The sequence below is a fragment of the Symphodus melops genome (assembly GCF_947650265.1).
Source record: "Symphodus melops genome assembly, chromosome: 16".
NCBI lineage: Eukaryota > Metazoa > Chordata > Actinopteri > Labriformes > Labridae > Symphodus > Symphodus melops.
The window spans coordinates 8,214,739-8,242,648 of NC_136706.1; the positions used below are offsets into that span (position 1 = coordinate 8,214,739).

General features: G+C 42.0%; 1 protein-coding gene across 19 annotated transcripts in view; it reads right to left on the reverse strand.

The window, feature by feature from the left end:
* Window positions 1-27,300, reverse strand: part of fnbp1b (formin binding protein 1b) — a 62,960-nt gene extending 35,660 nt beyond the window's left edge. For 5 of the 19 annotated variants that reach the window (XM_079364522.1, XM_079364520.1, XM_079364509.1 and 2 more), the window contains exons 1-4: window positions 8,132-8,255; window positions 7,094-7,209; window positions 2,120-2,176; window positions 1,363-1,510 (exon numbers count right to left, since the gene is read on the reverse strand). In XM_079364522.1, coding sequence (XP_079220648.1) covers window positions 1,363-1,510; window positions 2,120-2,176; window positions 7,094-7,209; window positions 8,132-8,173 — 363 coding nt within the window. In that variant the 5' untranslated portion in view covers window positions 8,174-8,255. Of the gene's footprint in view, window positions 1-1,362; window positions 1,511-2,119; window positions 2,177-7,093; window positions 7,210-8,131; window positions 8,258-8,990; window positions 9,477-26,957 lie in introns of those variants that run through there. The other 14 variants (XR_013780852.1, XM_079364516.1, XM_079364518.1 and 11 more) reach the window with 9 other exon arrangements.
* Window positions 27,301-27,910: the final 610 nt, after the last annotated feature.

The window sequence follows — 27,910 nt, forward strand, 5'->3', positions numbered from 1 at the left end:
TCTTTAATGACAGGCACGAGAAATCCTGACCAATTTGGACAGTTTATGTTTGTAGCTTCCTTTTCAATACTGGATCATTTCAAAGAGTATCATTCTCCATCATTCATGGGTGTGTTAAAAGCACAAGTGTGTCTGGAATTTAAAAAAAAAACTGTGAAGAAAAAGAAAGACTGCATTCACTCTGCGAGGACACTGACACTGATTCAGAAACGATTTCTCAAAGCTGTTAGCTGAAATGATCCTCTGTTCTGAAAAGATACTGTGAAAAATATCAAACATGGAACAAAAGGAACCCCCCCCCCCCCCGAAAACAACAGTACTGTGTGAGCTTATTCAAGAGAGGCAAACACATGACAAGCCTTCATGATATGAGTTTACGAGTGGACTCTGTGCAGAGACAGTTAAGAACAGAGGTGAGAGGAAAGGAGCTGCTTGTAGATGTAAAAAAAGAGAGGAAAAGAAGAGGAAATGTGCAGAGAAATGAAGAGGAAGAGTGGTGTCAGAGTGACATCCTGCAGCCACGGAGGAGCATGGGTCTGTCTATCTGAACACTAGAGAGATAGATGATATGCCAAGCCGAGCTAAATCGGCGCCAATCGAGGGAAACGTGCCCGCAGGGTGGGGGGGTGGTGTTTGATGATTCCCCTTCAGACACGTTGGAAATCCCCGTCACTGCATTAAAGCCGAGCGTAAAATCACAACATATCTGCACTTCCTGTGTTTCAGTCGAGCAACAAATGCAGCAAGAGTGCATCAGCATCAACTCTGAAAAGGAAAGGTCAGTGTGCCTTTGAGGAGAGCCCTCTGGTTTTGGTTTTTCCACTCCAGTTCCCTCAGCTGGACTGCAGTGACATGAGAGTTCAAGGCAAATTTTTCGTGATAGTTTTCCTCTCTCTCTCTCTCTCTCTCTCTCTCTCTCTCCGTCCACTAACTCTTTCAATTTCACACACACCAAGCCGTTATTCATGAATCATGCGCTGCACGTCCGCCACACACAAATCATTTTTAAGAGCAAAAAAAAGAAAAAGAAAAAAAAAAAGTAGCTTGAGAGTTTCAGAATAGTGTGTGGTGCATCAATCTTTTGTCAGTCGGTTTGGAAAAAAAAAAAGGAGAAATAGGCACGTGACGATACAGAGGGGAAGACATTGTTCCAAAAAAAGGATCCAGTCAGTCACGTTTTGCTCTTCTCGGGAGCCTTTGGGTCTTTCTATATTGGGTTGCTTAATTTAATGGGCCAGTTTTCCCTTTACAAAAAAATCCCCCGTCCTACTGACTGAAGTAGAAGTGTCATTTAAAACACAGACCTGTGCAGAACCACAGGAGCTTAAAAAAAAAAAAAAAAAAAAGGTAAAGGTTTCTTACCGATTTTCTCTCGGCCTTGAGCTCCGCCAGGTAGCGCGAAAGCTCGCTGATGATTTGAGACGTCAAGTTCTCGGCTATGACCTCGTGCTGACCCGCGTAGTCATTGAGCTCGTTCAGGGAGGTCAGGAAGGCTCGACAGAAGGTGTACCTGCCGAGACACGACGAGTGATGTCACAGGACGAAAACGCTTCTGTTGCCAAACAGTTAACAGATTTATGTGAAAGGAGAAAAAACAAGACAGGATAAGATCATTCTGAATTGATCCCCAAAAGGGACATTCGGGACATCGGAACCTTTTCATTGCATTTGTCAATTTCATTCCCATAGGTCCAAATTCTTTAAATCTAACCTGTGCTTCTCAGGACTCACCTCTGAATGTAGAAATAACTGATTAACAACAAGACATATGTGCATGTTTGTATTCTGATACAAGATTTGCATTTGTAGAAATATTATAAAAGAAATATTGAATGCGGCCTCTCATTTGACACATTTAGTTGACTGTTTATCCATTAATACGTTTTTTTTAGTTCCGTTTGTTTTCTAATTCCTTTCAACCTTTTTCTTCGCGTTTTTCATAAAAAACATGTTTGATTGTTCAAACGGCACACCAGAATGTGAAGACTGTCCTCCACCTGAGAGTAAATGCTTCTTTGTTTTTCGAGCCGTTCCTCTAGCTGACGTCGAATGCATTCATCTCTTTGATAGCCATGACGCAACCACACGCAGTTCCGATAAAGAGCATTGTTCAACTCACTTGTTCTCTTCCTCTTCTCGTGAGTTCTTCTTAGGTTGATACTTCTTTGATAAATTCCTGTAAAAAAAACCAAACAAACAGAATTCAGCTTAGTCACGTTTCACAGAATCTATCCTAACAGCATCGTCTGCACGCCAGATAGTGCACCATTCACATTATGTTTCCCTGACGGTGCCCCTGTGGGCCTGCCAAAGGATCATCCAGTACACCATTCAATCCAGCAGAGTGCTATCTGCGCCCCCCCCCCTCCTCCCCCCTCCCCTCCTCTCTTCAGGCCATAAATCATCGCCTCCAGGAAGGTGCATGCAGAAGCAGTCACCAGAAACAAGCACGCTTTTCTTGTGCAGCCGCTGCCCTTGTTACGACTCCGGCTGGATGTCAGTGGCACGAGATGAGTGCAGGATAAATGACGTGCGCTACAAGGAGTCACTCAGGGGTTTTATTATGGTTTTCGACAATCTTTCAGTGCCCTGCTGTTGTGTTCGTTGTCAGGCGACGGTTCATCTTGTCATGTTTGCCTCATCGTGAGCGAACGACTGGCCGCGCTCAACCTCTCTTTTGATGGATGCTCTGTCAGCAGAACGTAATAACCGGCGCTATTTTTAGATTCATTTGGGGGCGAAGTGTCTACCTATGTTTTACACAAAAGAGGAGCCGTTGTGTTCAGACCAAGAGCAAAGGCAGATCTCAGCGTGCATCACTCCAGATCATGACAAGAGGATCTTCTGTTTATTTAAATGAATGAAACACCACACATACGGCACTCGCCCTTGAGCAAACTTCTGGTACTCCAATCACCTTGTTTTATGTATAAAAACGGATTTTACTGTGTTGTTATTGGATAAACAGGTCAAAAGAATGAAGACATTTCAACTTCATGATGCAGATTTTGTACAAAGTTCACCTTCAAGTTTGCAAGGGATCTGTCCACATAAAACACAGCTTTGTTTTTAATGAGAGCTGAATCCATCATGTCGAGAGGTGGGGCGAATTATCGATGCAGCAATAAATCCTCGTCCTGACCCCCGTTTTAATCTTAAAATATGCAGAAGACTACAGAGATTTTTTCCCCAGTAATTTGGATTCACCGCATCGCTACACGCTTTCTCCTCACGGTGCGACTTATGAGTGAACGAGGGTCACGTGAGGGGAAGTTACTGGATCAATTCTATGTTTGTCTAGTAATGAATACATGTTTACAGAATCTTGAATCATTGTTTTCATCGTTTTGTATTGTATCATTTCATACCGTTTTCAAATGATCGTTAAATGTTTAATTATTTTGTACCTACGCTTATAAGTCAGTCTATTTATTTTGAGACAAATTCCACTGCGTGGTCACGGTCCTTTTAAATAATGAGTCGCACATCGCCATCTTGTCATATCAGGATGAAACTTGGCTACTTTGGAAAAATGTCCAGTGCTTTGAAATATCTGATAAAAGAAGCTGCTGTCTTTGGTTGAAGATGAGCAGCACTACACTCACTGATGGAATCGAAATACCTGAGCGTATACAGGAAATAAAGGGCCGTGAAAAATTCCTGCTGGAATAATGAATGCATGCTCTAAAAAAAAAAAAATACATGTAATGTATGTCTGCACTCCATCTAGATTGCTCTGTGCCAACATCCACCCACCCACCCCCACCCACCTACTCCCATGTGGTGTTTGCACTGTTGCTAGGCAGATCTGTCAATCTCATCCTTCTCATTCCACCTCTAATAATAGTGCTGGATCCCACTCACTCACTCATTCTCTCACAGTCAGATGTTGAATGTCAGAATGTTTCCCCACTGACCCCGATTCAAAAAAAAAAAAAAAAAAGCACACACAAAAAAATTAGGGTCGCAGCTATGACATAGTTAGAAAGATTAAAGATGCAGGCTTATGTTCACGTCTGTGTGTCTGATTGTGTCTTTTTGTGTGTGTCTGGAGGGTAAACATTCATGAGCGCTCCATCACACAAGAAAAGACCAAACCTCTGTCTCACCCTCACCTATGGATTATGAATGACTCGATTTTGGGTGAAGCGAAGGAGGTGGAGGCATGAATGTATTTCCCTGCTAGGACTAGACTGAAGCATTGTGCATGTTTATACACCAATAAAGGGGATGAGGATTATTCCAGGATTAGTGCAGTGTGGTTGTCGTGGTGACAGGACGGGTACAAAGTGGAGGAATAGTACAGATGATGTTCCATCGCAAAAGAATTGATGCCGTCTTAAACTTCTTTTACACTCTGAAACTAATTTATAGTTATTATATTCAGACGTGAAGAGAAGAAAAGCAGGAAACTCACAACTGACGGGTTGGAAAAGCAAAATCTTTCAAATGTTCAAATTTCTGTCCTTTAATTTATCAACAAAATCAACTCTACTCAACTTTGTCCAAGTGAGCCGGCGTAATAAAAAGAAAAACAGAGATGTGAAACATATCGTCCATAGCTTGAAGGAACACCACGACGTTTTTATCTACACCTGTTTGATACCTGTGAGAGGAACAGAGGGGGAGTCAGAAAAGAGAACCAGATCAAAGAGGTCAATCCACTTAACTTGATCAGATCTAACAGGCCTGCTTGACTTGAGGTTAAAGTGTGCCTGTTCAAATAAACCTGATCTCATGAGTTAAGTTGATTACCTGTTTATGGCAAGAGGCCAGTGTGTGTGTGTGTGTGTGTGTGTGTGTGTGTGTGTGTGTGTGTGTGTGTGTGTGTTTGACAGCTCTGTAGAAGCACAATGACTGAAAACATCCGCAACATCTGTGGAGCCAGACGTTCAATAAAAAGCGACCTGCCATAGTGAGATGTTTGTGCTCCTGTTTGTTTAGTCACGCTGACTGTAAGCAGCGGCTGTCTCATTGAGAGTCTGGGATATCAGTGTGCTGAATGAAAGGAGCAAACCTGTGAGAGCATGTGTGTGAGGGGCCATCATGTTTGTTAAAGAGCCTGATTTAACTTGTCTTTAAAAAGCATGGATTTGGATTAAATCTGTTTGTTCCAAAGTGTTGAAGTTAATTTAAGTCGATGTGTGTACACTGGTTACAGAATACTTCCTGTTTGAATGTGCTTGAAATTGTTTTTACATTTTATTTTTAGGGCTGCCAATTACAAACAGTCTAAACAGTAGTTCACAAAGCTTCCTTCTCCTAGTGTTCGTTGTTTGGTCACATGCAGAAGAAAAAAAACATTCTCGAACCATTCCCAGAGTTTGCTCTTTGTCTGTGTTCTTCCACTCCGTTACATTTTTGTGTTACCAAAAGAGTCTCCCCACTCAGCGACGGTGGCCTTGTTGCGGATCTTTCAACACGACGCAGTCTGGTCAGATTGTTTTAAGTGAGTCTCGATACTGAGAGCGAGTCACAGGAAATGAAACGTGAGCGCAGAGAAGCTCTTGTGGAAATGTCTTTGTCGGAATAATGCAAAAGTATAAAACACTCTGCAGATAATTTATGGAACTGTTATGTGTCGTGCATCTCTACATTTCATGCATCATCACGACGACTCATCCGCTACCTGGTGAGCTAGTTAGCATCTCGGAGTCATGCAAAGTGAATCAGCTAAAGCCACCAACGACTTTCCAACTGGAAGAAGAAGAAGAGCTCCATGTTCCGTCTTTAGTCGTGTTTTTCCTGAGACATTTAAAACCACACCTCATCTTTTACTATCAACGTCATGATCAGGCAGCATGCTTCATGCATCCACGTTATTTAAGGTACGGTAATAACAATGCTTTAACATGTTAAAGCTTTGGAACATGAACTATTTCAATCAATACGTTTGATGTGAGATGGCTCAGACTGATTACTACTTAGATAAGATCATATTTAGTTTAAGGATGTAGCAGTGTTTTATTTGATGAATTATAGAGGACAAATAAAGTGAAGAACTAAATGGATAGTGATGATGATAATCCACAAATATAAAACAGTATTAGAGTGTGAGATGTGTTTATTTTCTTCGTGTGTGTGCAACTGTGAGTGTGCAGAGTTCTTGTGTGTAGGGGGATTCATGCACGAGTTCAAGCGTTCCATGTAAACACAGACTCCTAGTCCTATTATCTCAAGCTGACTTTAATCTCAAATAGGGGACGGCTGTGGTCCGGAGAGAATCGGCTGCAGGGGGGTTGCTATGTAAATACTGGCTCGGTATTGGCCGGTCACTCTGAAAATGGGGTGTGGGGTCAATACTTAAAGCATTAGCCATATTGCCAGGCCCATTTAAAGAGGAGGATTGTGGATTTGCAGGGGTATCTCCCACTGTGTGGGGTTTAGGAGACAGATCCTTTAAGTGCTGGACCGCTCACGCTCCCATCACTGCCTTTAAAAAAAAAAAAAAAAATCACTGACAGGACCAAAACAAAGCTAGAGAGTAGGGAGAACTGGAGGGGGGGCGGGGCGACACTTGTGGTTGGAGGAAAAAAAAAGAAATCTGGGTCAGACCTGGGGTTGAAAATGCTGATACCTCGTCGTCTCTATGGAAACGCAAGCTCCACCCCACCCCCCCACCCCCATAACCTGACTTCCTCTTGCCTGAAGCAGAAGCGAGCTATAACAACAACAGACAGCGTGTGTGCAGGAAAGAGGCAGACAGAGAGGCTCTCATAGAAGAAGAAAAAAAAAGGATGGAGGATGGAGCAGACATCCTCTTTGAGGCTTGTTTACTCAGCGCTACACTTAGCATTGAGCTTAGCAATATTCTTCCCTAAGGAGAAAAAAAAACCTTTTTATGGATATATGATGATTCCTAAAAATGAATAAAACACTGCTCAGGAGAATCCTTGTCTGAGTTTTCCCCTTGGAGAGACGTCAGAGGTCGCGGTCGGCTACATAATGAGCCGCAAAAGATCCAATCTATTTTTGCAAGGACACCATAGAAGGTCAAATCCTGTTAAGAAGAAGTGTGTGTGTGTGTGTGGGTGGGGGGGGGGGGGGGGGGGCAACCCAAGAGTATGGATCAGAAGTCAGCCTGAGTACTCACCTAATTTGTTTTGCATAGTTGGTTTCGATCTCTGATCTCTCCTTGACAAATTTGGTGTACTTCTCCAAATACTCGATCCCCCACTGTGTATGCTTCTCCAAGTTGTCAAACTGATCCTGCAGGGGAGAAGAAGACACAATGATTAAAACACGCACACATCAAGGAAGATTTAAATCTGTCCTTATTAACCACGCTGACTAAAGGAAGAAAAGAGACGCATAACAGAAGATTAGATCAACTTCCTGAGGATGCTGTTGCAGCTCATTTAAACGCTCCAGATAACCAACCAATCAGCTTCTTATCCAAGCAAAGACTCCAAATAGGATTTTCACAAGACCAGATTTTTGAACTTCAATAGATCCTTCAAAACTCCTGAAACTTTGCAAGTGGATTTTTGAAGTGCAGCAGCTTTTGGTTGAAAATCAGACTGAAGATCCAAAGTTTTTTTTTTGGACACACCGGTCTTCCTTCGATACTGCAAATGATTTAAATAACAGAGATTACGTCGTTTGCTACAGAAAAGCTTCTAACACTGTTCAAATGCTCAGCCTTTGGCGTCTGATCCGCTGCGACTCTGCAACCAAAGCAATCAGACGTTAATGTGCCAGTCAGTGTTTGGCATCACAGGAAGCATATGGATCCAGTTCATACAGTCAACACATGAAACACTTTCAAAAAGACAGTGCTGACTGCGATGAGAGCGACAAGTCAATTTTCCTCAAAACATGAGAGCAGGTACCAGCAGCCCAGGCTTCTGATAACCAGACGCAGCTGTTGAGGCTCAACTCCTTCTTCATGATTCCATGCTGACTTGTGAAGGAAAAAGTGAGGCTCTACTTGGCCTGCGTTCACAGCTCGAAATCCATCAGTTTAGAAAAAAAAAAAAAAAAAAGAGCACTTCATCTGGAATACAGACGAACACTAAGACAAACACACATTCTACCAAAAGCTGAAATTAAGAGCTCATCTGCAGGCCTTTAAAAAATGAACTTCCTCACGACTTTTGAAGATGAGCTAAAACAAACAAACAAACTCTACCTTGGTGTAGCTCCAACATTCCCCCATCCTTTCCTCTCCCATGTCTGGAGTCTTCCTAAAGCCAGCTTCCTCTAGAGCCACACCTTGAGCGTGTGAAGTGTCAGCTCGAATAAGTCCAAGTGAACCGTGTGTACCGTGTGTACGCTACGACTGCCTGATGCACGTCTGCGCCGAAAAGCCTTTCATATCACAGGAAGCGGTTGTGGTGACGACGAGTTTGAGAGACATTCTGAATTCAGTCTCGCAGCACTTATTCGGGTATCTCTAAACGGAGCTAAACTCCGACCTCAATACAACAAGCAACAATTTTAAGCTGCTATCACACTACATATGTAGTGTGATAGAATCACTGGAACACCTTTTGATTAAAAAAACCTAACTCTGAATTGAAGCACTCAAGGACAACAATAGAGATGAGTGGCATTCAGGAGAGCATTGTTAGTTGGTTTCAATGAGCACTCACTCAGCAACAAGCCACTCAACAGGGAACAGACAATATAAAACAACAATAGGCATTTTATTGAAATTCTAGGGGAGCTCCTCTTGGTTTCTACCTTCTAGTTTCTTGACTGTTTTCAGTTTGTACAAAAAGAGATCCCCCTTCAATGTTTTGTGGGAAATAAAAACATTTTAAAAAAGAAAGAAAAAGAGACCCCCCTTCCATTCTAATCCCTTTAAGCATGCCCACTCTCGGGCCTGTGTTTCAATTAAAGTCATCAAACTGTATTTAGCATAAGAAGTAGGCACAAAGCTTTCCTGGAAGAGACAAACAGTGCAGTCACATCTTGCACACAAAGCCCCCCCCCCCCTCCCCTCCCCCTAACCCCACACTCCTCCACACACGCATAACTCCGATTACCCTTTTTTGCAGGGGCACCATCTTATCCCGTGTGTCTCTGTATGGAATGTGCACCCTCCGAAAACCATCCAAATGCAGGAAATGTCCATCCAAAAGCAGCCCAACATAAAAAACCAAAAAAAAGGCTCAGGTTAAGTTAGAGGAGGCGTCTACGGGAGATTTCCATTTCCCAGGTGTCCAAAGCGGAGCAAGTGCAGATCAAAAAGGGAGCGTTCGTAGGTGGGGAATAATGTACGTTAACCTTACTCCCCACACAGTGACAAAAAAAAAAAAAAAAAAAAAAGTAGTTCCTGATTGTTTGGAAGGGGAGAAGGAAGTCCCAGAGAGCAGGGAGAGGAACCGATGCGACGCTGGTTCTCTGTGAATGTGAGGCCAGGGCTGCCTACAGCGCTCAGGCTCAATGCTCCATCAGGCGTAAGGTGGAGTAAGTGGGATGAGAGAGGAGGATAGTGAGAGAGAGAGAAAAAAAACAGAGGGGGGAGGTTTCAAAGGAGTGGAGCTGACAGTAGAGGCGGGATTACAAGGGAGGGGATTATATTTTAAAGAGGGGGGGAGCCGGACTCCTCCACACTGTTGGGACCCCTTTGAACTCTGCCATTGACTAGAACTTAAATCTTGTAAAACACACAATAAGATGAGTTTGTGATGTATAATATGATGAGTCACGCCCTGGGCTCATGACTCTTTGCTAATATCGGAGAAGATAGGCGAGGCGGGAGCTCGACTAAAATGGAAAAGTCATCAACAAAAGCAATTCACCGGCTGCAGCAGAGAGAGCGCATTAATGAATTATGAATCGCAGTGAGGAGACGAGCAACACATAATGGAAAGTGTGTCAGACAAGAGTACATAGCCGTGTCGTCTCTGAGCACTTACATCAACTTCCAGCTATTACTTCTGGTAAAAGATCCAGCCCTGTACATTTGGACAAGAAATGTAGGCCTTCAAGGCAGTCTGCTTTTTCACCCTGATATAAAAGCTTAGTATTTTAGGCCTAAACAGGAGGAAGCATGTCCAATGTGCATTGTGAGATAAACATTGCTCAATATTGCACAACTGATATGCGGTACAATAAATAAACAATTACAATTTTTATGGAGTCAATTTATGGACTTATGGAGTCAATTATATAAACAATAGATGAAACAATTCCACCTCACAGTCTCTATGCTTATCTTCTGTTCTTCCTGTTTCACACAATCTCTCCCTCCATTAGATTAAAAAAAGGTACACACGATGAGTTGGAAAGCTTGTTTACCTAAAATGATTTCTTATTTACGACAAGAATTCAGTGTTTTGTGATGATGTGTTTGTGTTTGCGAATGCTCATGGCTCTATAAGGAATTGCAATAAGTGGCAGAGAGAATCACTCCCATGATACCCCGCGAGCCTCCACGTCATCTTTTCTTCTTGTTTTGATAGAGAGCCCCCCTACATAACATACATGCTGTACGTTTAATGCGGTCCATCTCGTCGCTTATGTGTTGCGTACGCCGTTCAGCAGTTTCTGGTTTGCAGATGTGGAACATTCTGGATTTAGTATTCCAAGTCTACGTCTGGTAAATAGAGTTGGCTAGATAAAATCTTCCCCATGTCACTGTGTAACGCTAAACTGAAAGCTCTATAGGTCGTAGAATTTAACAATACCTAACCTTATAGTCCATCACTACTTCAAGGAACATCTGCTCTGTTTGTTTGCTGTGTCCAGTCCCATTGATCACACCCAATGACAAACAAAGAGGTCCCAGACTAATCTAGGATCTCAAACTGGTCTGATCAATTTAAATGAATGAAGGTCTCAGATACTGTGGCTTTAATCTGTAAGCACTTAATCAATGACATGTATTTATAATTGAAGAAATGATAACGACTGACAGTACTGATGGGAGGGGTTCTGGATTATAAACGCCAATGTTATCAAACATAGACAAAGGGAAAGACAAAGACGCTTGTTACTCCGTTATCTCCATGGAAACATTAAATCTAAATCATTTGATTTTTCCCAACCGTTTCAGCTATGTGGAAAAAAACTCATTTAAAAAATCTCAAAATGATTCACTCAGCAGTTGCACAAGTGAGCGTACGTGTGCTCTGTATGCAAATCCAAACAGCGTCTCGCTGTCTCACAGCTGCCTGAACAGTCCCTACACTCTACTCGATTTTTTTTGTTGTTTTGTAAACCTCCTCCTGTGTAAGGGCCCGGTGCTGACTAATAACTCATGCTCCAACTCTAGCCCCGCCTCCATTCTGTCATGTGCGGCCTCTGACACCTGACCTCGTGCCTGCAGGAGGGAGAACATGGAGGAAACGAACCAGCCCTGTTTCTGCTTGTTATTGCAGGACACGAAATCCCGCTCGCTCTGATGAACGTGCTATTGTGGTAGTACATGAAAGAAAAATAAATATGGCCGCACAGCTAAATATTTTTTATTATCCAGGAAATAGGGAGCAGGTTCAAACGGAGAACAAAGGAGGATCCAAGCAGTTACTAAATATACATGTATGTTGTTCATGTGCTGAAGGAAAACAAATACGTGCTTGTTTAAAGATCAGCCTGCTGACCTCCAACCCTTCCCAACTGGTGATGGAGATTATGGTGCAGTTTCATGTATTAAGACCGCCAGTTAATCTGAACTAGTGCACGTTATTTAGCTTCCATTGCAGATCACATCTCTTGATCCCGCACACTAAGGGCCTGCATACACACGACACAGAGCTCTTCTCCTTCCTCTATGTTTCATATATAAGTCTCAAAGGACAGGTGTGTGATACAGGTGCACCATGTTCTCTGCTGCGTGCAGAAACGGTCCCACGTTAATCCCAGTCATGGTACTCACAAAAAGTGTTAGCGACTAACCATTTCCTTGCTAAAATGATCTTTGGGACCTTTAGATGAAACCAGAAGAATTATGTAAACTCCTGGCTACAAGACACGCGAGAAGGCTAACTGTTGGGAAATCGACTGAATGCTAATGTTAGCCTTTGGATGCTAACAAGCTTTCAAATATGTTCTTGAAATATGGCCTGGTATCAGGCATCTGTTTTCTGATTTGCTAGCTTGTGTAAGGGAAGCTAATATTAGCATGATAGCATTTCAATGCCGCCTTTACTCTTAGCTTGCTAATGTCTATTGAATCTTTTAAAATCGTCATACAGGATCGTTAGCTAAGAAGTGGCTGAATGTTACAATAAGATTTTAAAGGGGTGCTGGTAACCTTGTGGTTGGTGTGCTGCGCCTGATGTGCTGAGGTCCTGGGTCCGGGTTTAAGTCCGACCTGTGACCCCTCCCCCCGGAATCTCGCTATCCACAGTCTTTTCAGGTTCTGATCAATGGGGAGGCCGCTAATAGCTATTTATTAAATCCACTGTGTTGCTGTGATTTTTAAATACAGTGTTTGAGATTTTCACTTCGAGCATGATGACGGAGGGAAATGGCCGGTGTGAACAGTATGGTTAAGGTTCTGGTTATCTTCAGAAGAAGAAGAAATGTTCAGATTTCAATCTTTACATGAGATTCTTGAAATCAAATGTAGAAATCGAAGTATCACTGGATTTAGATCAAAACAAGTGTAACCCTAACAGACCACGCCAAACGAAAAACGCCTGAATACAAAAAAACAGAAGCAGGTCGGTTCTGTCATGTCTTACTGCTCTTCTCTTTTTCCTCAACAGAGTGCAGAAAAGACTAATAACAGAAGCATGACACAATCAACATCATGACAAACCCAATCTCCGGCTCTTTAAGTATCCCTCTTTGTGCTTCTGTTGGTGTAATTATTTCTATCCACAGATGGTCTCAAAGACACAAAGTCTGGAATATATGTAAGAGCTGCTGTGCGAGCTGACCACATATTTCCTAAGTATAGATAGACTTCACATAATAATGCACCTGTCAGCGTGCAGGAATCCACACGCCACACTAAATAAGAGCCTTTTCACATGGTCATCTCTGTTATATAATGAGAACACAAGACTGAAGAAGTCTAAAAACAGATCCAGTGATCATAGGTAGCCGCACACAAAGGAGGTGTGTAGAAACACTGAACAATGAGGACTGCATTGTTCTTAAAACTCCTGGACTCAAACTCCTCGGGACCTTTCTTTTCTTATTACAGCCTCTGCAGAGGTCACTTTGCTGCTCTGGCGATCACAGTTTAAATCAATAGGCCATTAAAAACACAAGAGTCATGAAAAAATGGAGGAGTCGTTCCGTGACTTAGGCTGATAGGGGGAAAAATGGACATCAGGAAGTAGCTGAGTAATAAGTTAAAAGATGAAAAAGGCTAAATGGATAAAAAAAAGAGATGTGAATCAGTCGTCAATAATAAAACACATGCTCAGAGTTTCAAATAAACTGTGTCCATTAAAGACGCGTGAAATAAGGTGAATATATCTCAATAACATTTTATATTGGGTTTGCAAACTTCTCCAAGCAGATCTCTCCTTATATGAAGCGATGACGTAACAGTGTTCAGAGGATTTCACAGGCGAGTGCTCAGTCTGCCTCATTAGTTTCTACAAAGGTTCAGCTTCGACACATGAAGTAAAAACACATCATGGAAGAGGTGTAACTTTTCAAACAGTGACTCGTATTTCAAAATTGTCCCTTACAACCACAATTTCACTGAAAGTTAAAGAGACTCGACTTGGGTTAACGCTTCTTTTGTGACTAGGACAAACTTGAGCAGAAGAAAAAAAAATCTCTTTAACCTCCCAAAATCTGGCATCAAGCTTTCTGATTGGTTCACTCGTGTCTACTTGAGTCAATAACCACCAACTAGGAAACCAGTTGAGGCAAAGAAAGGCAGACGTCGTGCAAGAGTGAGGGGGAATCCAGCGGAGAGGCAGAGGGGACAGATGTTCTGCTGGAGGGAGGACAATGACACAGGAGGTCTTTCAGATGCTTTTGTCCTTTTCTTCACGGTTTAATGTGTCGAGTTAGGACGGCGGATTAGGCAGCAGTGAACGGGCTTGGCTGAAAATATCCACCTGAAATACACAGAGATATACTGACCTGGAATTGATCATTAATTGTTTTGAATTAAGGCAAAATTTGTTGAAGCTTTGATAGAAGTTAGAATTGCGTCAGGCACAGATGTGTGTTCAGACTTCTCAGCAAGGAGAGAAGCTTTCATCTTTTTTACCCACAAATGTGCTCATTTTGTTGTTTTTAGCGGCATCAGTTGTTAGAGATGGTCTCCATAACAAAAAGTCATTGTTACAAAAGGGGGGGGGGGGACAAAAAGATCACGGAAAAAAGGTTTCAAAAGCGTCATTACGTCTTTGCACATTCATATTGATACTGCAACGGAATATTATTGGTGTTTCAGTCTTACAGCGTTACAGAAGAGCAAGGGAGTAAAGTGGGAGCTTCACGTACACACACAGTCGACTATGCACACACACAAAACACAGCTCCCCCGCTGGCTCCACCTAAAGAAGTTTCTTGTTGCAATGACCAGTCACTTCTATTTTAACGGACAAATTTTGCATCCGTACAAAGCTCGCTAAAACCAACGTGATGAACATGAATGAGTTTATGCTGGCAAGCCCCAAAACTGCATTTACAATGTGAAGTTTCAGAAAGAGATTTCTCCCAATCCAAAATGGTTTATTATACTATGAGTGTCCTGTCAGTTCAAATAATTAACAAATAGCTCGATTGTTCTAGCACAAGTAGCTCCTGGCTCGTCAAGTGAAGGAAAGTGGCCGGAAAGAAGGCTGATGCTCTGGCGTTAGTTCTCCCAGACACAGCAGAGAGATGACTCTATCTGCAGTCGTCCATGAGCCGGTCAATGCAGCTCTTCACTGAGTCTGGCGACAGTGGGCGTCCAGCAGCAAGAACAAATATTTAGTGGGAGATGCCAAACCCTCTCTGAAACACACTTGGGGCTTTGTAGGAGAAAGTGAGGCGGAACAATGCCTCAATAGCCCGATGTAACCTCTGAGTCCGAGAGGAGTCTCAAAAAAAAAAAAAAAAAAAAAGCATCCTCGCTCACACAATCGCAAATGAGTGAAGCCTGATGATCAAGCTGCTGAGTTGTTCCACTCAAGCGATTTCTCTTTAGGTTCTTAAAACATTTGAAAAGGGTTTGTTAGCACTCGAGCCCACCCACCCAGTTAAGGATTTAACAGACTTAAGGTCAGGCTTTGCTAGATACCAGCCCGTTACTAAGAACTGATCAGACATAGCTGATCAGCCATCAACTGGTGTATGCAACAAAAAAAAGTACTCTGACAGAACACAAAACTCACACACTCACAGTAAACTACACATGTACAAGGCTAAAAAACACATGTAAACTTTCTGCCAAAATATGAACAGCTGTTTGGCCCGGTGTGCAACCTCATGTGTAAGAGCTCTTGTTTGCATGCCATGTCGATATTTATAGAAACAACGCCTCTGCTGCTCTGAAATTTAAGAATGTGTGTTGGTGTACGCACACGTGTCTCATCCTCCTGTGCTCATAAAAAAACAAAAAAAATGTTGAAGGCCTGCATGTGCTGGACCCTGGTTGCTTTTTTTAACTCCACTCTACCTCTACTCTTCCGTGTTCGAGTAGTCCTTTGCCTTGGTTAAGATTCATAGCCAACTAAAGGAGGGGTTAAGCAACAGGAAATTGCTGCTGTGAGTCATAGTAAGTGGAAGGGTTGACAACTCATTCATGGACTTCAAAAAGACAATCTAACTGCGGTGTTTTGTGTAGCATCTGATTTAAAGGTAGGGTTGGTAATTTCCTCCAGATACACTTTTTAAGATTTAAATTGTCTTTAGGTCCTGACAGAAATTAATAACTCATGTCCTCTGAAAAAAAAGAAAACAAAAGAAATCTGTCACCTGTAGCAAAAAACTTTGACCAATGTCTGCCCACGGTTCGAGTTTTAAGAACCAATCATGCCCCCCTGTCTCCCTGCCTGCTCTCTTCTCCATGCATGCACCAGCCCACACTAAAAACATCAGCTGAAATCTGCTTCTGGACCAATGGCGCTCGTGCATATAAGTGAGTGGGCGTGGCTTTTGAGGGAGCACAGAGGGGAGGGGGTTGGGTGAAGACGGAGCACTGAGGGAATGCTACTTTCAAAATCACGCTAGTTTTTCTGAAAATGACCAACAATGCCTTTAACTGGCCTCTAACGATTTCTTTATTTTACAAAGGGGAAGGCGTTCTTTTGTCATATTTTACGTTACAAAGACGTCCTGTGACTGGTAATGTAAAGGGCCGACACCACTAAAAAGGCTGTTTGTCGACTTTGTACAAAGCAGCTATCTTGCTAGAACACCAACACTGCTCCCTGACATGCTATCTTGTCATCTAAATAAGGACCCAGAGGCTCTGCAGACAAGGTGCAATGTAAGGTGTAAAACTTTATCCGTCTGTAATCTACACGCTTAAGTTAAGAGCACTTTTTAGCAGGAGTCAAAAGATGATGAGATGACAAGAAAAAGACCACCAGATGATTCATGAAAAAAAAAAAAAAGTAAAAAAAAAAAAAAGTAAATGCATGAAAGCTCCAGAGAGGAACTTCTGGTTTGCAGCGTTTTTGGCGCCCACTCTGGACAAAGCGGTACTCGCTATTTGCTGATGTCGTCTACTTACTATCCTACTGTCTTTAAACAGCAGCACACAACAGCTGCTCAAACTTTGAGCAGCTCAATTGAGATTCCTTTCAAATATTTCGTAGTATTTTTTTGCTGTAGCAGGATGAACAATGTTGTATGGGTTTTTTTGTTTTGTTTTGTTTTTTTATTAAAAAGAACAGATGTCCAGACTCTGGGCTCACTTACAGCGCTGATCATCTTCATCTGCAGTAGCACCTGGAGATACTCGTCACAAGGAGTCAGCTCTTCCCTCCGCTCTTCCTTATCCGCTACCACCGAGTAAACACTGTCCAGGAACTCAAAAAACTCACTTTTTCTGCGTAGCATGGTCACAGTTTTCATGTGACGAAAAAGTATAAAGAATGTGCCCCGAAACAAAGTTAATCCACCCCGGAGGAGTACCAAGAACAAGTCCGACACAAAAACACAAAGATTGGTTCCGAACGCTGCATAAATCCTGGTGATTCCTAATCCAAGACCATATTCACCGTCTGAAGCAGAAGTAAAGAAGGAAGTTTGAGGACAACAGAAATGTTGTAACCAGAGCAGCACTTGATTAAATGACCTTTTTTTTTTTTTAATCTGATTACTAAACCTCCCTCTAACTACTTTAGCAGACCAATGGGACGGCGTCATGCTATAGAATAATCCTCCTGACCAGCAAACACACGTTAGCCATTGTTCTTTTGTTTTGTTTTGCAGAAAAAAAGCTCCTTAACTTTTACGTAACACACTCTCTGGATTTAAAGAACACTCCTTATGTATCTTACTGACTCTTTATATTATTATATGAGAGCAACAGCAAGCTGAGGGCTGCAATCAAATTTGATCCCTCAATTTTAATTACCTCATTCAAGGCAGAGCAGATTTGCCTGTGTTGGGGACATCTGTTGTCCTGTGAGTTTGTTCACATTATTGGATCAGGATGGATGAAGCAAGAGGGGTAGGGCTGCAACGTCAAGTTTTAGCCATTGTTGGATAATCAGCCTATTATGTCCATTGTATGATTTTCAAGATATTTAAAGAGAATGGTGAAAACATTTAGATTTCAAAGGGTGGGAGAAGAGAATTTCACCCTTTGTCATGAAATTAACCAAACCCTTTAACACAACAGTCAAATCAGTCACTTTGAGACTGTGTTTCTGGAACAAGCTCAGTCATTACATCTTTGCACCTTCATGCTGAAGTCGTATTATTAGTGAGTAAGAGAGCAAGGCCTGGCTGCAGCTCCACAGACACAGTCAGACATGCACACACACGGCGCGCTGCACTCTCCTGCTCGCACCGGCAATCTCGCTTGTAACGCCTCTGTTACTACCTCCAAAGATGACACAGAGGGGGGGGGATTACGTCGTCGCCTCATAATGCGTCTGCGACATTCAGATTAAAGGCGAAACGTCACAGGGACAGGATAAAACACCAGTCTGAATAGGGCTACATTTTGCTATTTGATGTAAAAGTCGACAACTAACCGACTTTCAGTTCATCATTGACGCTCTACGGTTGATTTATAAATGAGTGACTAAAGCCACATCAATAGAATGAGATCATTAGGGTGTTTGGGCTGACTTCATGATCCTATTTTAAGCTGCAAAAGTGAGTATTTTAGACTATGTTTGAGGGCCATTTAGCAGCAATTCATAATGGATTTATACAGTGCTGTATCAGCTAATACGTAAGGAGAAATGGCAGAACAAAAAGGTCTTTTTGAATGGAATGTTATTTTCCATTGTAAAATGTTCCAGTCATTATGTACCTCTGTTGTTGTATTTACAAGGTCTCTCAGTCAAACAGTCGAGTCAAATAGTATAATCAGTGTTGGCTTCCAATCCCCCCCCCCCCCTGCCCCCCCTGATATGAACATCATCACCACATGTTTGCTTTGGGGTTTAAATACTAGCTTTGTGATGACTATACTTCTTTGCCAATAGGTGTCAGTCTTTAGAGATAATCATGCAGCAGATGAACTGTGAAGGAAGTCAATATTGAGTGGGGGAAGAAAAGAAAAAAATCACACAGGAACAACCAGCAGCAATCTATAATTAAGTGTGCAGGCAGTAAATGAGAGGCTAGATGAAACATATTTGCGTTTTATGTGTTTTACACTCACACCAGACTGTCAGGCTTGCGAACAGTTTCAGTACATAAATAGATCCGTGTGACGCTCTGCCCTTTTTCTGTCCGTGTCACGTAAGGCTGCTCTTCTTTCCTTTCGCTATTTACTCGCTGCAGCTACAGTCAGATGAGCTCAAATCTGCCCTCAGTGACAGCAACGCCATACTGATTTTTCTCTCTGAATAAAAATGAATAATGAACCCTCCTCCTTACCCTTGTTTTAAAAAAAAGGCCTGTATGGCTAAAGGTAACAAGTATAGGAAGCTATTTCACACATGTATCTGCTACGGTGTTGGCATGGTTTCCCCTCTGCTTAATGTTAAGATGCAACAGTGCTAAGGCCAAATCTTAACATTAACTCCTTCACATTTGCTTGAGTATCATTCGATCTTTAAGACATAGTTGTGTTGGGTAAGATAACACTTTAGTATTTCAAGAGTGATTAAGCAGATGTATTTTAGATCACCACAGTGAGGAGACATTCAAGTAAACTGGGACAATACCAGCATGCTACCTGCACTGGAAACGTCCCATGCAAAGAGTTTCTGTTGATGTACATCGTCATCTTGACAATCAGCTTTCTTTACTCTTAAGACGTGTGTTTGGTTTTCGGCTGTGGTTGTGGCCTGTTTTGGAGGTTGTGAAAGTGTTGTTGCTACAGAGGAAAGTTAAATCAACAACAGCAACATCAACTACCTACTAGTACATTTCCTTTGGTTTCATTGGATAAAGAGCAGGGCTGTACAGTGTGACATGTATGCAGCACGTGCTCGAAGAAAATACTTCCTTTTAGAGGGAGATTCAGAGTAACGTAACAGAGTGATTTGTGACAAACGGTGTAATCCCCTGATGGGCTCGGTGACACGTTGCTGTCAGCTAGCGCAGCATGGATTAGCATCTCCAGTACAACAGGTCCACCTGTGTGTAAAGGTGTCCTGCTGTCTTCAGTCCAAGATGATTAAAGGAAACGGACCGTCCTGTTTTCATGATCGCGGGAAGCTGAACTTCTAATCGCAACTGAGACTCGATTCATTTCCCAGCCCGACTTGTTTTCTTTTTATTATAAGGGACAGAAGAAGACTTACAGTTAGGAACATTTCTGTGACATCATGTTGAGGATGATTTAGGTTGGGTCCACTTTTTCAGACAGGTTCTCTGAATTGGGTGGCAGCTCTTTCACTCCATCCTGACATCACTCATATCAGAAGATGAATAAAGGTGGCACTCCCTCAGAAGCTTCCTCAAACTGCAAGCAGGCTGATCTTCAAGCATCTCTGTGTGTTTGATGCAGGGTAATTAATAAGGACATTTGAATGTCCCCAAACCACACACACTGCCTCATAATAAGTGACTCCTAAATGAACAAGACAGTCCAGTCTGAAATCAAGAACACTTGAACAAACAAGCTTTATTTTGAAGTTTCCATTAACATCATTCAAACAACCGCAATTACAGAAAAGGAAAAAACACAATGAGTCTGTGTGGATGAGAGGAGAGGGAAGAAAAGAGAAAACACACTAAATGAGAAAAAAAAAAAAAGGCAACGAGTGGGCAGGAATAAAAAAAGGCTGGGCCGATCTTGAGCAGAAGGATTAGCTCCAAGCAGTGGGAGACAAATGTGTGGTAACGGTGCAGCTGCACCAGCCACTTATCATCGCGGGGTTGGAATCACTTCACATTAAGTAGCACGAAAAGTAACTGCTTCAAAAAAAAAAAAAAGTGAAAACGCTTCACATGGCTCGGAACATGTTCAGTGACCACACGGGGGGTCTCCTCTTTAATATGAGGAGGTTTAAGGAAGTAACTACCGCTGTCACGCAGGCAGTAAGCACATCGCTCGCCGCTGTGCCAAGGAAACATCCTTAAGAAACAACAGCAGATCAAATCTACAGTTAGCATCTTTAGCATGAGACACTGCATGCTGTTTTCCTCCATGAGGCCAATACACACTGACTTCTTTTTGTGGTCAGCTTCGTGTCACTGTACTTGCAGTCATATCAGTACACTGTGAATCCCCCCCCCCCTTTTTTCATAATGAGCATTAGAGTGTGTCTCAAAGCTACATATCAGTCAGGCTTTAGAATATCTTTAACTTACAGTAATTAGGAGATCCATTTTAAAAGTACCACCTGCTTGGTTGTTTTGGTACTTTTAAGTAGTCACTTGTGTCTCTCTATGTGCATGCTTTTATTGCTAACAGCACTTCACATTTGTCTCTACAAAGAGTAAAACGTAAAGGCTTCAAACTGTAAAGTATTTGGAGTTTCAGCTGAGGTGTTGCAAGAAAGATTGCAGCCCGTTTGCTCAGCGTCCTCCGTGGCTGTAAAACAGCTCGGCAGTCTCCTGACTGGTGTTACTCCATTACTGTGTTGAAGACAAATCAATGCTGTCACAAGCCTCAGAACAAATGACACCTACAGGAAGGAGTACAATATCACCAAGTGAAGAGAACATGAAGGCAGTGAGGTTCAGGTGACAATAAGTCAGAGCTCATGACTGAGAGCTGAATAATACCGTCGCAGCGCTAATTAGAGGCTTTGCGAGGACTTTACAAATAACAGTCGAGGCGTGGCTAAAGATTAGAGGCTGCAACAGTCTGTGGTGGGAAGGATTGAGTCACCTTTTCAGGGACAAGATGACAAAACGGCTCGAACTCGTTTTTTTTTTTTTTTGTTCTGAGGAAGTGGAAGGAAAACGCCCAATAAAGAATATTTCGATCAGTCTTGGGGAAATATATAAATGTTTTGTACAAACAACAGTTCATCAACACAGGACACAAGATGTCATCTATTTGTGCACGGACAGTTCATGTCACTACATTTAGTATTGGGATATTATGTTTTGGGATATTGGCTGGATTCTCAAAAACTGTGTACAATTAGGTTTTTTGTTTGTTTTGTTTTTTTTACCATAAACAGGCAATTTGCTATTTTTTTCCTTTGCGACAGTAAACTTTTTCTGACTCCGATTCTGATTTGTTTTTTATACTCACATGTTTTTTTTTCTTAAAGTACAGTATAGCCTACTATGAATTAGTTTTGCTGTGCTTCATGCAATATATCGTGTTGATAATACCACCCAGTATCAAGAAGTATGTGACACAAAATTCTATGACATCTATAAATGTGTTTACTGAAAACTGGGCAAATTAGAAATATAGAGGTTTCAAACTATTCATGAACTTTTAAAGATGGGTCCTCAACAAGTGAAAACTTTACAAACGAATCAGTTAAATGTGTCACCTCGAAAGTCTGAAGGCAGAAGTAGTGGAGGGATTGTCCCATTGTCTTACATGTTTCACTTTGAACTTTCTTGGTTTGAATGCCCCCTCACCCATCCCCCTCACCCTCCTTTCTTTTTCATACCCGCTCCCTGGGGTGCTTTGTAGGGCCTACAGATCAGATCCATTCATTACTATTTAACCATCATGGAGGTTCAAAGAATGAAGTGAAGAGGATGAGGCTCAGGGTGGGTGTCACCGAGTCAGCAGGTGGGTGGTGATGAGTGGAACATTTAATGGGTTTCAGTTGTAACTTTCTGTCGCTGCCCCCCTCTGAGTCCAGCCAGCGCTCTGACAGAAGGAAACAAACCAGCTCAGGTTTCGATTCCTGGTGGTGCCTAGAATGTCAAGTGAACAGTAGGGGGGGGGGGGGGGGGGGGCAGCCCTGGCAAAACCAATTTGCTTGAGGCCTGAGACAACACTTCCAGGAGATGCAAATGAAATCAAACAAATGCAAAGAGAAATCAGTTTGGTTGATCTTTTTTTTGCCTTTGGCCCCTCTGGCAAAGACTGGAGCGGCACTTAATACTGTGAGCGACAACAAGCGGTGTTTTAAAGCTTTGTCCAGATAATACAACTTTCAGACCTCTCAATGGGACGATGGGATCGTTGGATCAGAAACATCCTTAACCTTCTGTGCACGTTGAACTCTGCCCTATTTATATTTTCACCTTTCTCTTAGCGCTGACACTTCAGAACACTCCACAGTGCGGCACTCGTTTCATCAGCTGTCCCCAATGTCAAGACAACCAAACCTCCTCAAGCCTCAGCTGACACCCCCAATAAAACAACGTGTGGTTCAATTAGAGACCACACAATCTGCTCAGCATTCTAAAGCCAGCGACACCCAGGCAGTCGGACTCACCTTGAGCTGCTGCGCTTTGAGGAAAGTTTCAGTCTTCTCCATGTCGCCTCTTAAATATAAGTGATGTGACGGGGAAAGAGACTTTTTTTTGCGTCCAATGGACTGCGAAGTTTTAGTGGAGTCCTGCACGCACCTGTGGGTTAAGTAGCTTACATCCACTTTCCAAATGAACCACTCTGATGAAGTGAAACAGTCAAAGTGTGTCATAGTGGGAAGGTAAAGTTGTGACTTTGTTTTATATACAGCCAGAGTAAATCTTTTTTTTTTTGTATGGGGAGTATGTGCTGCTGTTGATTGGTCTGAAGATCTCTTCATCCTGGCGTGTTAATTTTTTACCTGTTTGGCGGCACCTATACAAAGTACAAGTCCTGGCACTGAAGCCACAACATGCTTGTGAGATGTCAGGGTCAACCATAACAATTGTCTATAAGCACTAATCACTTCATTCCAAATGGTAACTGAAATGCCTCTTATGAGGTGGTCGTCTAATTTCCACACAAAAAAAAATCGGCCCTTGTTCCGCTGAGAAACAGTCACATGTTTCACCACACTTGACTTCCTTCTTCCTCAGTTGCACTTGCACATAATGACTCTTTTGGAAAGGCTTCGGGGTCCTTCCTCACTGACAACACATGTGATGCTTATAAGAGAGAGAGAGAGAGAGAGAAAGAGAGAGAGAGGGAGAGAGAAAAAAAGGACTGACATTTTTCTGAGAATATGACCGAGACTTTGCAATCTCTCAGTACCTTAAGTACCCTGCATGAAGAATATGGAGAGCCTCATGCTCAGAGTTGGTGCAGGTCAGGGGAGAGTGAATTTGACTTTGCTAAAGGCAGCTCTGCAGCACGAGTGACCTCAAAGCGAATGATATTTTGATGCCTTCTGTTGGTACCTTGTTGGTAATGCTCGAGGTGGTGATGGTTTTTCAAGGCAGCAAACATTCCTACCTTCTTCTTCAAGTGTGTGCAGTGAAGAGAAGGCTTTAAAGAGCTTTGATGCAGCAGCAAAAGCATTCAAAATGTTGGAGACTTGATAACTATATATTAGCATGCCAGCCAAAACCTGATCAACTTTTGCAATTTCATATCAAGTGAGAAAACAGTTCGACCAAGGCCAGCTCAGACTCCAGTCTCTTGTGCATCTACAGGAGTTTCTGAAGTAACACCACTGGAGCAAAATATCAGCTCAAGATTCAGATTGTAAAACCTCACCAGAAAAAGAGAGGTTGAGAAATCATGCTCGGCTGTGACTTCACTTCCTGAAATATCACTTACTTTCCTGTTTGCAGCAAGACGACAGGATGAGCGTGATCAAATGTTGTTATGTGCGGTACCTCACCCGTCGTCTGTCATGTTGCACCATCTCAGCGTCTCTATCGAAACTGGGAAACATCTAAGCTCCAATAATTTGAGGAATTGGTGTGTACTTCAAGATCAATGCTGGGCGTTAACTTGAAGGTTTTGGATTGTTACTTGGACAAACAATGACATGTGGAGATGTCAATTTGGACTTTTAGACACCAAATCTCTCAACTTATATTAAAAAAGGTTAGAGCCCTATTAGAGGTACTTGTAACCGAACCCACAACATCCTGCCCTCATTCTACATAAAACCATGACTGCTCTCAGAAACAGCTCTGTTTCTACTATTTGATCTGATCTGGAAACAACAAAATAAGCTGTGTTCATTCTGCAGTGGCAACAGCCAAATGTAGAGCATTTCTGTTCTGTGTTTGCAGCTCTGATTCTGATTCTGGTTTAAAGTAACAAGTGTCTGGATTCCATTCAACCTGCTAAGAAAAACAAGAGCACGCATCTGGTTGTGATACATTATTCCAAACGCTCAGCCGGTTTAAAAAAACTTTCAAATGTTTTCCAGACTTCTGAAATACCTTTAGGCTATGTTTTCCATGAGTACCTGAGCAGTGTTTTTTTTTTCTTCAGTTATGCATTTCAGGTTTGGAGTCAAAACACACTAACATCACTGGTTAAAATGCAAAGAATGTGGAGTATACTGGTGGTTTGCTTTTTGAACTTTGGACCAGGTAAATTACTGGAGAATTCAGGGGAGCACCTCCCCCTCCTTTAATTCTTAGAAAGGAAAACACGTCCCTTATTATTGAACTATCTCCGGACCGCTTTACTGATAAACACCCAACTCATAAAATTGACTTAAGACAGTAGCTTTATCAGGGAATAAAGAGTCCGACTTCACTTCAAGTATTTGGAGTCACGTGTTGAGGGTTCATACATTCAAATAAAGCAACAGAAAGGTTGTTCCATTTACAAACCAGTGTGACCTTAAAGGTGTGCAAAAACTTGGAGCAAATAAAACAGGACATTTTGCGGGTGCAGACACTAACACCATGCCAAAACAAACAATGCACATACTTATGCATTGTTTGCACATAAACGCTATAAAATCATCATCAATCATTTTGGCGGAAAGTATACTTAATGTTGTAAGTACAGGGTAGCAAATCTTCCAGGAAGTTTGCCAGCAGACATACAGCAGAATGACAGCTTTTCCAAAGCATCATTTCCACAACAAAACAACAACACGCGACACTGAGACAAAACCTTCGACAAGAGGAATTTCACGAGCCACAAGTGCTTATTATCACGTCGTAAAAATAGTTCAACACAGTCCTGTAATCTTGAACGTATAAATGCTTCAGTCTACAAGTCTTTGTCCTTAACATGAGGGTCTAAATATTGGGGAAATACCACTGATACAGTGGCTGGCTTGATAAGAGCTACTACAGGGTTGTAAGAAGTTCAGCAATCCTCAGCAATTGAGCAGGATAAAAAGTGAGATCATCACAAAGGAATTTAATAGAGTAAGGTCACTGGGGTTTACTTCCACGTGTTTTGTTGCTCACAATGAGAAAGAAGTTTTTGCATTGCCTGACAAACCACATCAAATATGACAAATATTGAAGGCCATCCTGGATTCTTGTGATTCAGAGGTTACTGTGGTGGTAAAAGCTAAAGATTTATCATTCAGTCAAAAGAAATGCTATGTGTTTTTAAAGGGAAAAAAATCTAGCTGTGACTTTAAGTCAATTTTATGAACATGTGGAAAAGCTAAAAGAGTTGTTCACTGGTTATGTCAAGTTAATCATATTTTTTACCTTCTGTCAACCAAATGAGGGTTTACATAAAGACAATCAAAATAAGTTTAAATTCAATGCATTGTATTAATCATGATATTGGAGTCAAAACAGCTCAAAATGGATAAAATAAATATATCTGTGGCTTTCCATGTCCAGTTCCAACATATGTTGTTAAATCTTACAATGAACTATTCAGTCAAAAGAAATGTGGTTAAAACTATTTCAGTTGATAAATGCAAACAGATATCACCCCAAACAGGGGAACAGCATTTAAAGGGATGCAAATTAAATAAAAATCAACACAGATGTTTCTCTTTGCCCTTATATAAAGCCTAAATTGCCACTAAAAGGCTAATTGCGCATTAATACTTTGACTTGTGGTTGTATGTATACTTCTTTCCATGTATTTTGACTGCTGGACTCAGTATTTTAATTGTAGGCTAATTAAAACCAATGTACAAAGGCAGCCTCGCCTCTTACCCATGACTGAGGCAAGTTAACAGAAGATATTTATTTCCTCTAGGCTGCTGAATGTAACAATACACATGTGAAATACTCATTATGTTCAGCTTTTAACAACGTTACAAAAAGGGAAAACAAACGCGACATTAACAGTTAACATGCAGCCTCGGTAACTTTGCACCATAACAGCGACGATATGAGGGGGTGTGTACAACGCGTGGTTTGAAATGCGAAAATACTAAATGTAATGGGGTAGCTGTAGCTAACTAGCTGCATGATGTCATAGCGACAATTAAAACGAAATGTATTACAAGTCATTTTGGCCATAATCCCTAAACCTCAGTGATTAGCGCTACAAATTAGTCCCAGAATCTGTACAGTGAACACCGTGCAAAGGAGCGCACATCAAAGTCTTTTTAGCGGCAAACAGGGGTGAATACTGCGCCGTGTCACGCGCACGTTAAATAGAACTGTTAGGTCCTGCACGAGCGCAATAACAAAAAACGACATATAAGTGCACCGAGACTCACCCATAGCTCTGACCCCCAGCTCATGGTTTCAGCACGATGTCCTCGGAATAATCCACAACTCGTTATGAGGTGTTTTCAGCACATAGAGCGGCAGACGTGATTTTTGCGTCTCGTGTTGTTGTTACCCTGTCAACCTGCCTCTCTGAAGAAAAAAAAATGGGGGTCTCCAACACACTCGTAGTTTCTCCCAAATTCAAAGTCTCATCCTGTCTGATACAAGATGGCCAGGAGCTGCTGCATAATCTTCAATACAATATAGTCTCTCTCGCTATATGCAACCAACCGACTCGCGCGGATACCCGCTTCGACCCAATGACAGCTGCTCCTGCGCGCGCACACGCAGAGAGAGAAAAAATGGTTGGTGGGGGGTGTCTCTGCAGGATAGTCGAATATAAAGCCTTTACAAAACTCGATTTTCACGCACTCGCTACTTCATCTGCGTAAGACCCTGACGTGATGCTTGGAGTGGTAAAGGAACATATAGGGGGTGGGGGGTTCAAAAGGGTGGCAGATGTTTTATTGAAACCCCCCAAAGGATGTGATAGCCTGCTAAGTTTTGGGCTACCAATCCCACTTTCTGTTCTGCCTTTGTCTTTTAATCGTTTTAGATGAGAAGGCTACAAACAGACAACACCCTCGAATAGCAAGCAACTGGGACGAGCTTCACTTTTAGTAGCCTGCACAGGATGTTGAGTTGAGGGTGCAGAGTAGAAACTTTAATGCACCATGAACCACAAGATAAAAGACGTGACACTAACAATGTCACTGATCTATGAGGAAGACTACTAACACACTAATTCAGGCATCACCAACATCAATTTAATTTAGATCTTAAATGTAAACAAATTTAAAAAGTATATTCTTATTGATCATTGATCATATAACATGCTGATTTTTTTCAGGGGTTACATTGCAATAAAGCTTCAAATGTCAGTCTATATAGGTCTGCTGTG